Raw genomic sequence first — 15,218 nt, 5'->3', positions numbered from 1 at the left:
TTGGCCACAGTCCAACTCGTTACTATCAAACCAAAACTATGAGGCACACGTCCAGAGATGACCTGATATCCAAATATGTTCAGTGTAGACTGTGGACCACCACTGCATCCCACGTTAAACTCCTAACAGGCTTTCAAAGCGCGGCAGGCAGACTTTCCTGACAGGCTGATACGATCTGGCCCAACTGTGGTAGAGCAAATCGGCTCCGATGTGGGACGCTGACGGAGCTCCTTGGATGGGAAGTCAAGCAGAAAAAGTAGAGCACAGGTGGTCAATGGGATACTGTAACATCACATCCTGCAGATGCAGCTGCAGTCACAGCTCCTCTACTGCAGCAAAGCAGCGGGTGAGCCCGCATGAGGTCTCCTTTGTACAGTTTAGAGTGTGACCAAAAAAATATATATCTGATTATGCTCTTCCTGGTTTAATGTCATCCCTATCAAACAAAAAACAATGTTGAATATTAAGTATTTGCAATGTGATGTAACTTGTATGTCATGTCACATTTGTACATTTATCTTTAATAAATAGCAAAAAAAAAAAACATCCAGTGAGGGGGATTGATTAATTGTTATATGTGAAAATAATGATTGATTTTTTTTCCACAAAAAACATTTTTGTTTTAACTTGGGAAATGGGAACTAAAAAGTTATGTAACTGACTGTGTGACCAGCTGCTATATATGTATAGATATTTTTTTTATTTTTTATGTTTTTAAATATGTTAATTGTAACTGAATTCTGTGGAGAAGGGACATACTTGTCTTCTTTCTGCTCCATTTCATTCATTCTACATCGGAGAACATTTGTTTCTATGTTATACCGTTTTTTCTTTCATAAATTAATTAAATGAATAAAATTTAATTTACTACAGCACTTATGTGGCGTGCATTAATTTCACAAAACTGTCCAAATATGACTCAAATGTAAGTCACGTGACATTTGATTCGAACTGTCGACAGAACTCGTTTAATTGAAAAGAAATACTTTAATCATAACTGCCATAAAAGAGAGTGCTATATGGTGTAAATACGTTCTGCATATTTTTTCCAGATATCGTTAAACTGGAAACTGCCTCTGTTTAATGTAAGCGTGAAGGTCGGCGTGCGGACTGTGACATTTTTTTCTCCTCTTTCTCGTCCCGTAAACTCACAAACGGCAGTAAAGAAACACGGCGTTGCCGAATCTATAAGAATAACACCGTTAAAACACATACAGCACATTAAATTGCGCAAAATATGGGTACTTACTGGTACAATCCTTTACAAGAGCATGTTACAGGGAAGCGAGGCTTGACATTTAATCGTCATCTTGCCTCGACGGATTTTTGAGACGATGGCGCTTGAAATATGAAACAGAGTGTGCCGATTGAGCGGGGAACCTCCTGACGTAACGTACTTTATTTGCGACTGGGACATGCAGGATTAAAAACGAGTGCGCTACAAATAATCTACGACATCACAGTGCGCCTGTGTTTTTGGACGGTAGAAAACCTACTGCCTCGCCCTCAAAACAAGATATCCAACTGGATTTCAAATCAGTAATCCACTCTATGGATTTAAAATGACTGTTGTCATTATTTGACATCACTGAAGCATCCCGAAAGCGGGATCACAAGCAAATTCAATTGAAGAAGCCACCGTCATAGCAGGTCTGATCAGCGAGGAGGTAAGTGCTAAATATGCTAACCGCGAGTGACCTGCTAAAAATAAAGCAGTAATTAACACGAGTTGCTCAATTTTGGTAGCGATTTCACGGCACTGAGCACTGTAACTAATATCGAGCAGCTTGCTGCCAATTTAAATAGGGTTTTGGTACATAACGATCCATCCTCGTTTGTATTCTACAACACGAGACTGCAAGTGTTTACTAGAACTGCATTGCATCATTTCTATAAAATTGAAAATGACTTTCTTCGGCGCCGCGTGTGTTGTTTTTGAAAGCACATAATAATAGTTTGCATGATCTTTAACTTTCCATGCCTTTGAAAAACAGAGTGTTCCTCCACAAAATTCATTTGCTGAATAATAAGTATAGTAATGTATAATTGTGTTATTTTACTTTGTCTTAATTGTCAGTGGACACATGTCGTCTGCAGCAGAGACTATGGAAAATGCCTCCATCCTTTCAGACAGTGGAGCCCATGATGGAAACCGCCTGTGGATAGGCAACATCGATCCCAAAATCACCGAGTGAGTTTAAGATCTTGATAACATATTGAACTGCATTTTATTGCTGTTGATGTAAGTGCAATGATGAAAAACGGCGCCCCACAGTTGTAAGAAATATGATCAGAATGTAACACAAATCCACTTTTCACCCAAAACTAACAAATGTGATGCACACCAATGAAGCTGCCAACTCTAAGCAGCGTTAAAGCATTCGACGCAAGACTGATGTTTGGCAGTCTGTGTTATAAATCCCAAACTTTGCCTTCTAAAGGTGCCCATGTCCACCTCCCAGAGAGAGGCACAGCTTTGTGCACGCACGCATGATTGATGAACTGTGTGCGTTGTGTGTTGACACTGAGCAGACAGGGGCTTGGTTGTGTGAAACAGTGGCAGTGAAGCGTGGAGCTGCATTGCAAAAGCGGCAGCCGTCGTTCTTCACCCACCTGCCCTGTTTACGCTCCCTTTGTCAACCTGGACCCGCGTCTGTGCGTTTCCCGTTGTATTTTGTGTATTTGCTGCAGATGTATCTTGATTTGAAGGTCGACGACTGTCTGCTCTGTAACATTTGGTCTGATTTCAAAACAAAATTTTCCATTGAAATGTATTGTATTTTTTGGAATCATTAACTCCACTGGCTAGCTTCGAACCGCTATTAACTGTACAGCCAATGGTTTAAGATTTTAAGAGTTGTGACCTGACATGATGTCAGATTTCTGCTTTGACACACTTGTCCTTCGTTAAAAAATACAGGTTGGCTTTTTTATTTATTTATTTTTTTACATACCAATGTAGATTGTATTATGTTCATTTAAACCTCTCTTGTTGGTTCTTTGCTTAGGAATTAGAGGATTCTGAATGTGAATAGAAGCACAAATGTTGTTTTTTTTGTGCTACAAGATTGTTTTTGTGTGTCCATTGTGGGGGGGGGGGCTCCTGCAGAATATATGCGTTGCAGCTCTGGTGGGCGTCTAGACAGGCGTTTCCTTCCCGTTCCTATGCCCCGCTCCGCTTCTGTTTAAATAGCGCGACTAGCGCAGCACCGTACGAAGAGAAAACATGAGAAATGCCCACGGCTCCTGTTGCTGATTGGGAAGATTAATTGGCTCCTGGCTGGCACTGGGGGTACACTTTGTTTGTTCCGCCGAGGAATGCAGACCTCCGTTGCTAGGTCCTTTATTGCTCTTGCACAAAACTTAACACTTCAGATGTTGTAATGGATTATTTCAATTTCAAATTATTCTTTTTTTGGGGGGGGGGGTAAGCAAGCGGTCATTGAAACAAGTGTTGCAGGAAAATGTAATAAGTTATTTATGTATCATTCTTGTTCTACAAATTGTCTTGAAAGGCTTAAATGTCCACATTTATCTTAAAATGACTTAAAGGGATACTTCACGTATTTAGGCCATTATAGCAATAAAAAGTTAATATTTTGTCTATAATTAATTTGATACTACATAAAATTAGTAGTACCTTTAAAAACACATATTGCAACTTGCTGTCGACTGAAAATGACATCACAAGGGCTCAGGTAGCCAATCACAGCTCACCTGTTTTCTAGGTTTGGTCATGTGACATTCACAAGCTGAGCTGTGATTGGTTACCTGAGCCCTTGTGATGTCATTTTCAGTCGACAGCAAGTTGCAAAATGTGTTTTTAAAGGTACTAATTGTACGTGAAAAATAATTAAAGTATCAAATTAATTATATACTTTTTGATTGCTATAATGGGCTAAATAAGTAAAGTATCCCTTTAATCCGTCAAATGTTATAATGGATTATTTAAATTTCAGTAGTAATGTTCCAGGTCCGCCACTTCAAATTCTTTTTTTTTTTTTTTTTTTGGAAGCAAAAGGTCATTGAAACAAGCGTTGCAGGAAAGAGTAATAATAAGTTATGTATTATTTTTGTTTTACAAATTGTCTTGAAAAGCGGTGCAATTTCCACATTTATCTTAAAATGACTTAAAGAAGACACATCATGCATTTTTTTTCCCCACATTTTTTAAACCGTTCCTTCCCAGGTAAATAGTAGTCTGTAACATCCACTCCTTGTCATATTTTTGTATTGTAGCTCCACCGCTGTCCACTTGGATCATCACTTTTCTGAAACGACCCCCCCCCCCCCTTTTCCCTTTCCTCCTTTCTCCCACTACCTGTCTTCTCACCTCGCTTCCTTGGCAGCAGCATCCTCCCGCCTCCACCTTTCACCTTGCCGTTAAACGTTGCCGCTCTGAACTTTACTCTCACTCTCCGCAGGTTCTCCCACCCTTTCCTCCCCCTCCCCCGCACCCCATCTCCTCCTCTTCCTCCGGCGTTTTTTACGGCTCCCATGAGGCCGCGGTCCATTGTGGTTCTGTTGCGAGTATCCAAAAATGTTCTTGGAGTGTCTGCATTCATTGTACGTGCACGAGTCTGTTTATATATTGTATTATTTTTTTTATTTTTTTTACCGCTGACACAGAGGTTTGTTTTCTCTTTTTTTTTTGGTGGGTACGTGTTTGCTCAAGACTGTAAAAACGAGTCTTCCAATTGCTTATAGTTATTACCTTTGGTGAGGCATGTTTGCAGGGTGTTGTCTGGGAAAAGCAGAAGTCATTTGTGTTGTAAAGCCCTCAAGGGAGCTGTACAAATGTACAACTGTACTGCAACCTGGAAAGTCGCACTCCACACTCCCACATGCTACTCATTGTCATGCAGCTGTCCTTGTTGGGCCAGGTATACACACACACACACACACAAGCCCTCTTGAGATTTAAAATCTCAACAACGAAACAATAATAGGCTGTTGAACAAAACAAAACTGGATTTCACCTGGAGTCACCTTGAGTCCTGCAAAGTCGGACATTTTTCTTTGTGTTTTTTTTTTTTTCCCCGAGTTCTGTCAGCCCATGTTCAACGGAATTCTGACTGATCATTCGAAGGTGGCCGTTTAGATTAATGTGTATGTTTTATGTAAAACGTTTTAAGTTGTTTCCGTGAAAATGTGCTCTTAACTTTTTCCATACCGGCCATTTAAAAAAAGAAAACCTGTTAAGTGTCAGCTAATTTCGAGGGTTCTGACTGATCTTTCAAGGCTGCAGTATATTGTGTGTTACGTAAACACGGAAACTACACAATGAAAAATTAAACAAAAAATATTATTTAATATATTTATTTAATTAATCAAAAAATAAAAAAGGTTTTCTATCTTATTCAATTTTTTACGAAAGAGGATTAGGGCCAGTGCAGAGAGAAAAAAAAAGTTTGGCTGGATTCTCACTTTATTCTCAGAATTCTGACTTTAAAGTGAGAATTCTGAGAATAAAGTGAGAATCCTGCCAATTATTATTATTTAGTATATTTATTTAAATAATCCAAAAATAAAAAGGTTTTCTATTTTATTCAATTTTTTACGAAAGAGGATTAGGGCCAGTGCAGAGAGAGAAAAAAATTTGGCTGGATTCTCACTTTATTCTCAGAATTCTGACTTTAAAGTGAGAATTCTGAGAATAAAGTGAGAATCCTGCCAATTATTATTATTTTTCCTCTCTTCCCTGGCCCTAATCCTCATCCGTAATTTTTTGCTTAGTGACTTAGCACTTACTAGCAGTTTTCAATTTAAAATGGTTTAGCTCAGTCAGATATACTTTTTTTTTTTCATCTATGTCCACCAGATTTCTACAATGTGTATATATTAGGGATGTAACGATATCCAAACATCACAATATGATAATTATCACGATATTGTGGGGGGGTTGGCAATATTTGAATAAGATCACAATATTGTTTAAAAAAAAAAAAAGTGCTCATACTAAAAAAAAAGTACTACAAAAAATACTAAAAAAAATGTGCTTTTATACATAACAGCAATGCATATAAACCACCTACAATCTCTAATAACAATATTGAGGCACTTACTTGCTAATGCAAGCACACATTGATCGCTTCACAAGCAAATTAGATTCCCCTTCATCTGACAATTAGCATAGATTTTAAACATAGAAGGCCAAAACATCCCTAACGAAAATTGAGTTGCACTAATAAATTAGCCACTAGAGGGTGCTAGAACTGCACAAATGGAAATCAACCTGACTTTTTTTTAAATAGATGTGGTCCTTTTAAATATTGTGAACTTAACGACGATGATATTGTGGCAGTTTTTATATGACGATATTGCTGTTATCGTTAAATCCCTCGTCATCAGCAACAGAACGTAAACATAGCCTGAAGTTGAAGTCTAAAAATAACAGCGGGGGGGACTCTGATTTCAATTTTAATACATTGCCATTTGAAAATGCACAAGCGAGCCGAGCCTGGATGTCGGCAGGTGACGCAGGTCTCATTGTCCAGCCTCTTTTCCCAGAAGACACATTTTTCCCATGCCGCGACGAGCCCGGCCGGGCCGTACCCACGCTTCCCGAGCGCGCGCGGCGGCGCATAGCTCTTCCGTGAGCGCATTTTCTAAGTTGAGCCGCTCGCTGGATGTTGTTTGCGCAGAGGAGGAGGGGCGCGCTCGGGAGGCTTCCTTTGTTTTATTCCCTCATTGTCCTGCTGCCGTATCCTCGGCATTGTCTCAATCAAAGATTTACTGTCTCAGGCGTGCCACAAACAGCTGGCCCGCTGCTAAAAAGGTGTCAGGCAGGGGAAAAAGCTGCCGTTCTCATTATCCCGGACGCTTGACAGATTCACGCTGTACAGTGGCAGAGTGCAGGATGACAATCCGTCTGACGTGCAGACAAAACCGTTTTCTTTTGTTACAGTTTTTTTTTTTTTAACTAAATAAATCAAGATAATTCATCTACTCCAGGGGTGTCAAACTCATATTAGCTCAGGGGCCACATGGAGGAAAATATATTCGCAAGTGGGCCGGATCGGTAAAATTGTAAAATAATATTTAAAACATTGCCGTCAATTACATGCAGATTTTCGCTATTTGTGGGCCAGCCCTAAATTGTGGGGCGCATCTGTACAAATATTGTCCTAAATTTTTTTTGCATAAACCTGTATATTGTTCACTGATTGTGTGCCCGGTGCCGTTAATGAAGTTATAAGGACGTTAATCCTTGTCATATGTGTAGTTGAATGTGTCTTATTCAGCATGTTTGTGTTTTGATTCATGTTTTTATTTTTTAAACAAACTAACTTTAAATTGTGTTTAAAATAACGACATTCAGAGCAATTCCATGTACAAGTTGCATTGCTCAACTGAGACTTACTTGTGTAATTATGAATTTATAAGCTTTGATTGTGGCCGGCTTATTAATTGGGCCTACATTTATTTATTTATTTATTTGTTTATTTATTTATTACACTTTATAAAACCATCTCACGGGCCGGATTAAACCCCATTGCGGGCCTGATCCGGCCCCCGGGCCTTATGTTTGACACCCCTGATCTACTCATTTTACACCCCTGTGGCTTTTTTTGTTATTTACGAGCGTGCTCTGTCCCACGTTTCCTGACAGGTATCACTTGGTGAAGCTCTTAGAGAAGTTTGGCCATGTCAAACAGTTTGACTTCCTGTTCCATAAGTCCGGTCCTCTGGAGGGGCAACCGCGAGGCTACTGCTTCGTCAACTTCAACACCAGAGAGGTACACACACACACACACAATTTATAATACCATATCTCACAAAAGTGAGGACACCCCTCACATTTCTGCAGACATTTAGTTGTATCTTTTTATGGGAGAACCACTGGATAAATGAGTTTGACACAATGAAAAGGAGTCAGCGTACAGCTTATGTGTAAATTTACTGTTACCGCAGTCAAAATACAACCATTAATAGCGAAACGCCTGGCAACAAAAGTGAGTACACCCCTAAGTGAAAATGTGTCAATATTTGTGCGGTCACCATTATTTCCCATTCTCTTGAACGTGGAGTTGTTTTGTGCTTTGGATTAGTTAATAATTTGATTTAAAAATGAATAATTAGGGCTGGATTTAATTTTAATTTTGATTCACAAGAGTTAAGTTCAATTCGACTTCATTTTCCCCAATCGATTTGCTTCACTTCAATCCGATATTGATTAGTTATGAAACATCAATTCTCCTTAAAGGGATACTTTACTTATTTAGCCATTTTTGGCAGTCAAACATGAATATTTTGGCCATAATAAATTTGATATTTTCATTATTTTTCCATGTACAATTAGTACCTTTAAAAACACATTTTGCAACTTGCTGTCGACTGAAAATGACATCACAAGGGCTCAGTTAACCAATCCCAGCTCAGCTTGTGAATGTCACATGACCAAACCTAGAAAACAGGTGATGTCATTTTCAGTTGACAGCAAGCTGCAAAAAGTTCTATGTACTATTTGTATGTGAAAAATAATGAAAGTATCAAATTAATTATAGACAGAATATTATTTTTTTATTCCTATAATGGGCTAAATAAGTGAAGTATCCCTTTAAATGTCAAGGACATGATAAAAACTCCACAAATTTCAAAGTAAATTTTAACATGTGTTATAATTACGTAAGTGTTTAACAAACATTGAAATCAGCGAGGATGAGATGAAAATATTTTCCATCCGTCCATTTTATGAACCGCTTACTCCTCACAAGGGTCGTGGGGGGTGCTGGAGCCTATCTCAGCTGGCAACGGGCAGTAGTGGTACATGCTGAACTCGTCGCCAGCCAATCGAAAGGAAAATATTTTCATAATTCTAATTCAATAATTGTAAATATAAATTAAAAAGATTCTGAATGGTCTAAAAGTGCAATAAGTCAGTTCTTTCATAAATGTAAGAAATACTTTTCAATTCATGTGAACAGATTTAAAAAAAAAAAAGGTCTTTAAAATTCTATTTTCTTCATAATTTATGGAAAAAAAACAATATTAAAATAATCTATTCATGTTTTTATGAATCAATATCGGGCTTGAAAAGGTCATCGATTCGTTATTGATTCTTCAATTTTTTTTAAACCCACCCTAATAATAATAAATAATAACAGACCCATGAGGGGACTGAATAATACTATTGACTTGTGAAAAAAATAAAATTTAATTAAATTGACCAAATTTGCCCAACAGTGACAATTTATTATATATTGCTGTGATGTCCGCCTTAATAGTAATCAAAATGGCAGGAGTGGATTCTGTTATGTATTTCAAAACACCAGAGAGGAGCCGCCACCCCCACCCCGAACTTCGCAGCCAGTATTTGTTTTCGAATGAGCCGGGAGGGATGACGATAAGCATCTCGTTTCACAGCCAGTGTCCATCATTGGGGCTATGAAGTCCTCCCAGAAGAGTTATACAAAGGAAGTGTGTGTTTATCTTCTCCACTCTCACACACTTACTCACGCTCCCAGATTAAGAGCTTCATTAATTACTATGCAGGCTCCTCGGTTGGCGACGGACGTCCGTCACCTGAATTTGTAAGCCGGAATTGATCGCAGTCAAGTCCCATTTATGTGGGATGTTTATGTCGTCCAAAGTGAAAAAGTGAGAATCATCCATCTTGCTTCTGTCTGCAGGAGGCCGAAAGAGCCATCCAGTGTTTGAACGGCAAGCTGGCGCTGTCGAAGAAACTGGTCGTGCGTTGGGCGCACGCGCAGGTAAGGGTAAGTGTCGCGCTCGCTCCTTCCACGCACTGACAACGATATGATGCGGAAGGTACACTTCAGATTTGTCCAAAATAGGGGTGTCAAACGGATCAGGCGCGCAAAGGGGTTTGATCCGGCCCATGAGACGACTTTGTAAAGTAAAAAAAATAAATAAAAAATTGTAATATCGGACCAATTAATCAGCCAGCCACAATCAAATATATAAATTTGTAATTTCACAACTCAACTCATTTGCTCCCAATAACGTGTAAATACGTTTTTGTTTTTTTTTTATGTTTTAGGTGTCCCAAAGACGTATTTATACGTTTTTTTGTTTTTTGTTTTTTTAATGCTCAAAAACATATAAATACGCTTTTTAAAAATGTTTTAAGTGTCCCAAAGACGTATTTATACGTTGTTGTTGTTTTTTTGTTTTTTGTTTTGTTTTTTTTGATGCAGCCTCTCAACTGCAAAAAACGGTTGCAGAAATGGTAGTTATTACACAAACGGCCAGTAGGTGGCAGCAGAGCAAAGGAGAAAAAAACAACCAGGGCCATCTAGAAAAAAAATGCTAAATTACTCACAATTTTAAATAGATTTGTGAAAACTGATGAAACTTAGCTCTCTTCTAATGCTAATTGCTGCAAAACGGAAAGAGATAGAAACATACTTTTTTTTCCCTGATGAAAGAAGAGACTTTAATCTTTCTTTTGATAGGTTCCATGCTTTTATAGCAATAGAACACAATATTCTGTGGGCCTTGCAAAATCAGTCAAAATCCAGTAAAACAGCCTGGAGCGAACGGGATTGCTTCTGTGAAATGTTTGCGTTTCTCTCCCTGCATGTTCTGCAGCTGTTTGCAAAACGCTAAACTAACTCCTTCATTCTTTCATTTTTGATTCTGTGTTACATGAATGCCTTCTGTCTTATTTCACCTGTTTGCTTTGTCTCTTTCCATCTGTGTGTGCTTTTGTGTTGCCATCTCTGTTTGTACTCATCATCATCATCATCATCATCTGCAGAGGTTTGAAGGTTTCCGTAACGACAAGACGATGCCTTCCAGCTTGGAGCCGTCGAGCAGCGGCAACGGAGCCGAGGGAGCTTTGACGACGAACCACCTCAGGTTGTTTGAGCGCACACAAACACATTTTTCCTTCAACTTTTATTAATTGCTTGGTTGTTTTAACTCTTTGACCGCCAAAAACGTTTAATAACGATTAGTAAAAAGCACAACGTATGCCGCCATAAACGTTAAATGAAGTCAACTATGTTTGTTTTGTTTTTTTTCGCTGAATGATGATTGGCCAAAATATCCTGATCGTGTAAAGCAGTGGTGTCAAAGTCCAGTCCTCGAGGGCCTGAGTCCTGCATGTTTTAGAGGTTTCCCGTGTTCAACACAGCTGATTTATATTTGAGTTCATCAGCAAGCTCTGCAGAAGCCAGATAATTATCCTGATCATTGAATCAGGTGTGTTGGAGTAGAGAAACCTAAAAAAAAAAAACATGCAGGACCAGTTCTCGACACATGTAATAATACAAAGAGAGGAATAGGGCGACAAAGAAGAGAGTGTGGATATTTTAGAGGCTGCACTCGTATATAAGATTCTCCATACTTCACTTTTTTTTTTTTTTTTTTTTTTTTTTTTTTTTTTTTAATTTACAGGTACATATTATTTTATGAATATGGGTCAGTATGTATATATTTTTCCCATGTTCATTCATTTTACAACCCCACTATCAATTGAAATAATGTGAAAAAAAGGTATATTAGATCAATGTACTATATATATATATATATATATATATATATATATATATATATATATATATATATACACTCACAGACAGAATATCAGTGAGATAGAAAATGAGAATGAGATAGAAAATATGAGAATGAGAGAATATGAGTATGAAAGAATATGAGAGTGAGAGAGAATATGATAATGAAAGAATATAAGAATGAGGGAGAGAAAATGAGAATTCGAGAGAAAATATGAGAATGCGTGAGAAAATATGAGAATATGAGAATGAGAGAGAATATGAGTGAGAGAGAATATGAGAATGAGAGAGAGAGTCTGAGTATGAAAGATTATGAGTATGAAAGAGAATATGAGAATGAGAGAGAAAACATGAGAGTGAGTATGAAAGAATATGAGAATGAGTGAGAGAAAATATGACAATGAGAGAGAATATGAGAATATGAGCGAGAATGAGGGCGAGAAAAAGACTGACTTATAGTTCAAATGTGTTATGTCACTTGCAAATTACAATACAATAAGTCATCTGATATTGTTTATTCATCAACATGGCTCAAATATTTTACCCTAAATGAAATATGTTGAATAGTATGTTTACAAGCAGGTCTCCATTTTTTTTCCCCTCCTGTTGAGTGTGTATTTTTCTTTCTATGGCAGAATTTTCACGAGGTTCACTTTGAGCCAGATAGTAACTCATCTTCGTATAAAAGCGTTCCATTTGCAAAATCAGTCCGCGTCATTGACCGTCTACTCGCGTGTCCACAAGTTATTATTTTGCGAAGCGGCTCTTGTCCTCGCCAGCTTTCGTCTGCAGCCGCGGCAAATAAAGCAGACTTGAGGGCTCTCACGGCGAGCGCCGGCGACTCCGAGCGCGGGATGCCATCTGGAGAGCTCTTCTTCGGGACAGAACCCCCCGGCACACTTGTTCTCTAGTGCGGACTGGAAATGGCGCTCCTCACGACGAGAGGAAATAAAAACAACCATCTTCCTTCACGCCCGCCCCAGTCACATCATCTCGACTCGTGCTCTTCCTCCCATCACCTTATTTCACTTTTTAAGCCTGCTAACGTCCTCTTTAAAAACTCATTTGCTCCCAATAACGTATAAATACGTTTTTTTTTTTTTTTTACTCTTTGACTGCCAGGCGTTATAAAAACAAAACAAAAAAATCCACAGTGCCAGCCGCTTTTGATCATTTTAACTCAAATTTCAAGGCAAAAAGAATATTGTTTGCCTTTACTACATATACAATGTGGCTGCGAAATGAAAGATCACATTCCATTCATTGGAATTTTACTAATCTTCATGAAACGTCTTTGGCAGTCAAAGAGTTAATGTTCTAAGTGTCCCAAAGACGTATTTATACGTTTTTTTTGTTTTTTTTTGTTTTATGCGAGAGCATACAGAAGGCTTTGATGCAGCCTCTCAACTGCAAAGAACGGTTGCAGAAATGGTAGTTATTACACAAACGGCCAGCAGGTGGCAGCAGAGCAAAGGAGATCAACCAGGGCCATCTCGAAAAAAAGCTAAATTAGAATTTTAAATAGATTTGTGAAAACTGATGAAACTTAGCTCTCTTCTAACGCTAATTGCTGCAAATCGGAAACAGATAGAAACATACTTTTTTTGTCCTGATGAAAGAAGAGACTTTAATCTTTCTTTTGATAGCTTCCATGATTTTATAGAAATAGAACACAATATTCTGTGGGCCTTGCAAAATCAGTCAAAATCCAGTAAAACAGCCTGGGAGCGAACGGGATTGCTTCTGTGAAAATGGCTGGGGGTGAATGAGTTAATCTATATTGTGTGTCCTCCTCCTTCAAGTACGAGCGCGAAGATCCGCGCCATCGAGGCCAAGCTGCAGATGATGGAGGAGAATCCGGATGAGGAGTACTCGGGCCCGTCTGCCTACGTTTACAACAAGCCGCCGGAGAGGAAGCGCTGGGAGCCCTACTCCAAATCACACGGCAGGCCCTTTCGGAGGTTTAGGAGATGACCCGGCCTACCACTTATCATGGAGGGAACACCCCCACCCCCAAAATCCATCCCCCCACCACAACCACTTTTCCTCCAGCCCCCCCCATCCTAACAGGGACTTTTTAAGAAAGACTCATTTTTTGAGGTGAACAATGATGGACGAATAACATGAATTCATTCGGTTTTGTTACATTTTATTTGAGTGCTTGCGTGTTTGTTGATGTTTGGAACGTGCGGTATCATTTTGAGGGAAGAAACCTTTTCAAGACTTGCAAAAACGTTGAGACTTTTTAACATGCAAAACATGTTTTGTTTGGATTTTTATATTTATCTGAGTTTGAGTTCTTTTTATTTCTTAAAAAAAAAAAAATCTCCCTTCAGATATATATTATTATTCTTTATTAGTATTATTATTATTGTTTTGTTTTGTTTTTTTATTTATTTTTTTAACCAGGGTCTATGAGCTACACAAACTGTCAGCCATATTGACAATTCCGAACATAATTCTGATATTTACGCAATGCATATGGGTGGAAGAACAAACAATGTTGTATTAATTCTGCCTGTGACTACAAACCAGTTAGTCAAACGACATTTCATCAAAATTTTGAAATCAAAATAATCCTCACAAATCAAATGACAACGATCCAAAGTCCAGTGCTTTTCAATGGACGGAGAGGGTCATTTCACCGAGTGAGGCCGCCATTTTGATTCACTCGGAATTGTCAATAGCCTGCCTATAGTTTACATTTAAATGAAAGTGATATAAACTTCAGAGGAAAAAACATAAAGCTCTGTAATAATAATAAAATGTGTTTGATTCGTGCATCATTTTGTATGGCTATTGGAGTTGTTAAAAAAATAAAATAAAATGGCCTCGTTTAAAAAAAAAAAAAAAAAAGTTTCGCAATTTGGAAAATGTGGGTCATAATGAACCCCGTGTTTTATTTGTTTTTTAATTATTTTACTTTCATCAATAAAAAATATTGATGAAATTGTCTGTTTTGTATGCTTTAGGACGACAGCATAAAATCACAGATCACATTATTCCTTTTTGACCCATAATTTGAACCTGCATAAAAAAAAATAATTAAATTGTGGCAACCATTCTAAAAATGTTATATAGCCAATTTTGCTTTTAACTGTGCACGTTTTTTTTTGTCTACTTTAATTCCTCGATAAAAATAAAAAATCCGTATTTTTGTTTTCCTGCACACGCCAGCCATATCATAAAAACTATTTCAAGTCTTTTAAACGTGCCTGAAAAGTCAAACCTTTATTATTAATACGCACCGAGGGGTGCAATATTGCAAATTGCATCGAAGATGGCGCGTTTGTCGTGCTGAAATGAAAGATCTTTTTTTTTTTATATACCTATTTTGTGCATGAAATTTCTGGCAATCATCCTATAATGTCTGTCCCTAAATTAAACGTCACACGGATGAGCCTGTTGTGAAAACGCAGAATTGAAGCTAACGATTCTTAATTGGTTGTGTGGGCTCATATTCGCGTCATTTTTATTTTTTGCTATATTGAAAATATTGTCCGCCATTATTGCTGACAAAATGTTGACATTTTTTTGTGTACTAACTTGTTATCCGGCCCAGCACTTTTTTTTTTGTCACAATTTTGGCAACTGATTCAATTCTCTTAACTCAAACGTGTTTTTTCTGCAGTAAATCGTGATATATGCAAATGTGCATGCGTGCACCCTCCTCTCGCCCAAAAAAAAAAAAAAAAAAAAAAAAAGAGAGGCAGGCCATATCGCATATAACTTTCTTCT

General features: G+C 38.0%; 2 protein-coding genes across 9 annotated transcripts in view; one reads left to right on the top strand and one right to left on the bottom strand.

Moving 5' to 3' along the window:
* mrrf (mitochondrial ribosome recycling factor) overlaps positions 1-1,361 on the bottom strand; it is a 42,754-nt gene extending 41,393 nt beyond the window's left edge. For 6 of the 7 annotated variants that reach the window (XR_013278639.1, XR_013278640.1, XM_077496719.1 and 3 more), the window contains exons 1-2: positions 1,250-1,361; positions 63-230 (exon numbers count right to left, since the gene is read on the bottom strand). Coding sequence is in view for 4 of the 7 variants with exons in the window: in XM_077496719.1 (XP_077352845.1) it covers positions 63-108 (46 nt within the window). In the remaining 3 variants the exon portion in view is untranslated. The remainder of the gene's footprint in view (positions 1-62; positions 231-1,249) is intronic. The other variant, XM_077496722.1, reaches the window with a different exon arrangement.
* Positions 1,362-1,390: 29 nt separating this feature from the next.
* Positions 1,391-14,430, top strand: rbm18 (RNA binding motif protein 18). 2 transcript variants are annotated; one of them, XM_077496724.1, is made up of 6 exons: positions 1,391-1,667; positions 2,078-2,191; positions 7,613-7,739; positions 9,633-9,713; positions 10,724-10,824; positions 13,283-14,430. In XM_077496724.1, exons 2-6 carry the CDS (start codon positions 2,085-2,087, stop codon positions 13,452-13,454), a joined length of 588 nt encoding a protein of 195 aa, XP_077352850.1. In that variant the 5' UTR covers positions 1,391-1,667; positions 2,078-2,084; the 3' UTR covers positions 13,455-14,430. The 2 variants fall into 2 exon arrangements, with proteins under 2 accessions (XP_077352850.1, XP_077352849.1); XM_077496723.1 differs by having other exon boundaries at positions 1,410-1,667; positions 9,633-9,719.
* The last annotated feature ends 788 nt before the right edge of the window (positions 14,431-15,218 follow it).

This window comes from Festucalex cinctus, chromosome 15, assembly GCF_051991245.1.
Source record: "Festucalex cinctus isolate MCC-2025b chromosome 15, RoL_Fcin_1.0, whole genome shotgun sequence".
Taxonomy (NCBI): Eukaryota; Metazoa; Chordata; class Actinopteri; order Syngnathiformes; family Syngnathidae; genus Festucalex; species Festucalex cinctus.
Note: the sequence above shows the minus strand (reverse complement) of the source record. Positions and strands in the feature narration are given on the sequence as shown.

Coding starts and splice junctions, on each gene's coding strand:
- rbm18 (XM_077496723.1), top strand. CDS start 2,085: ATGTCGTCTGCAGCAGAGACTATGGAAAATGCCTCCATCCTTTCAGAC. Junction 9,720..10,723: donor GGGCGCACGCGCAGGTAAGG/GTAAGTGTCGCG, acceptor CATCATCTGCAG/AGGTTTGAAGGTTTCCGTAA. Junction 10,825..13,282: donor TTGACGACGAACCACCTCAG/GTTGTTTGAGCG, acceptor TCCTCCTTCAAG/TACGAGCGCGAAGATCCGCG.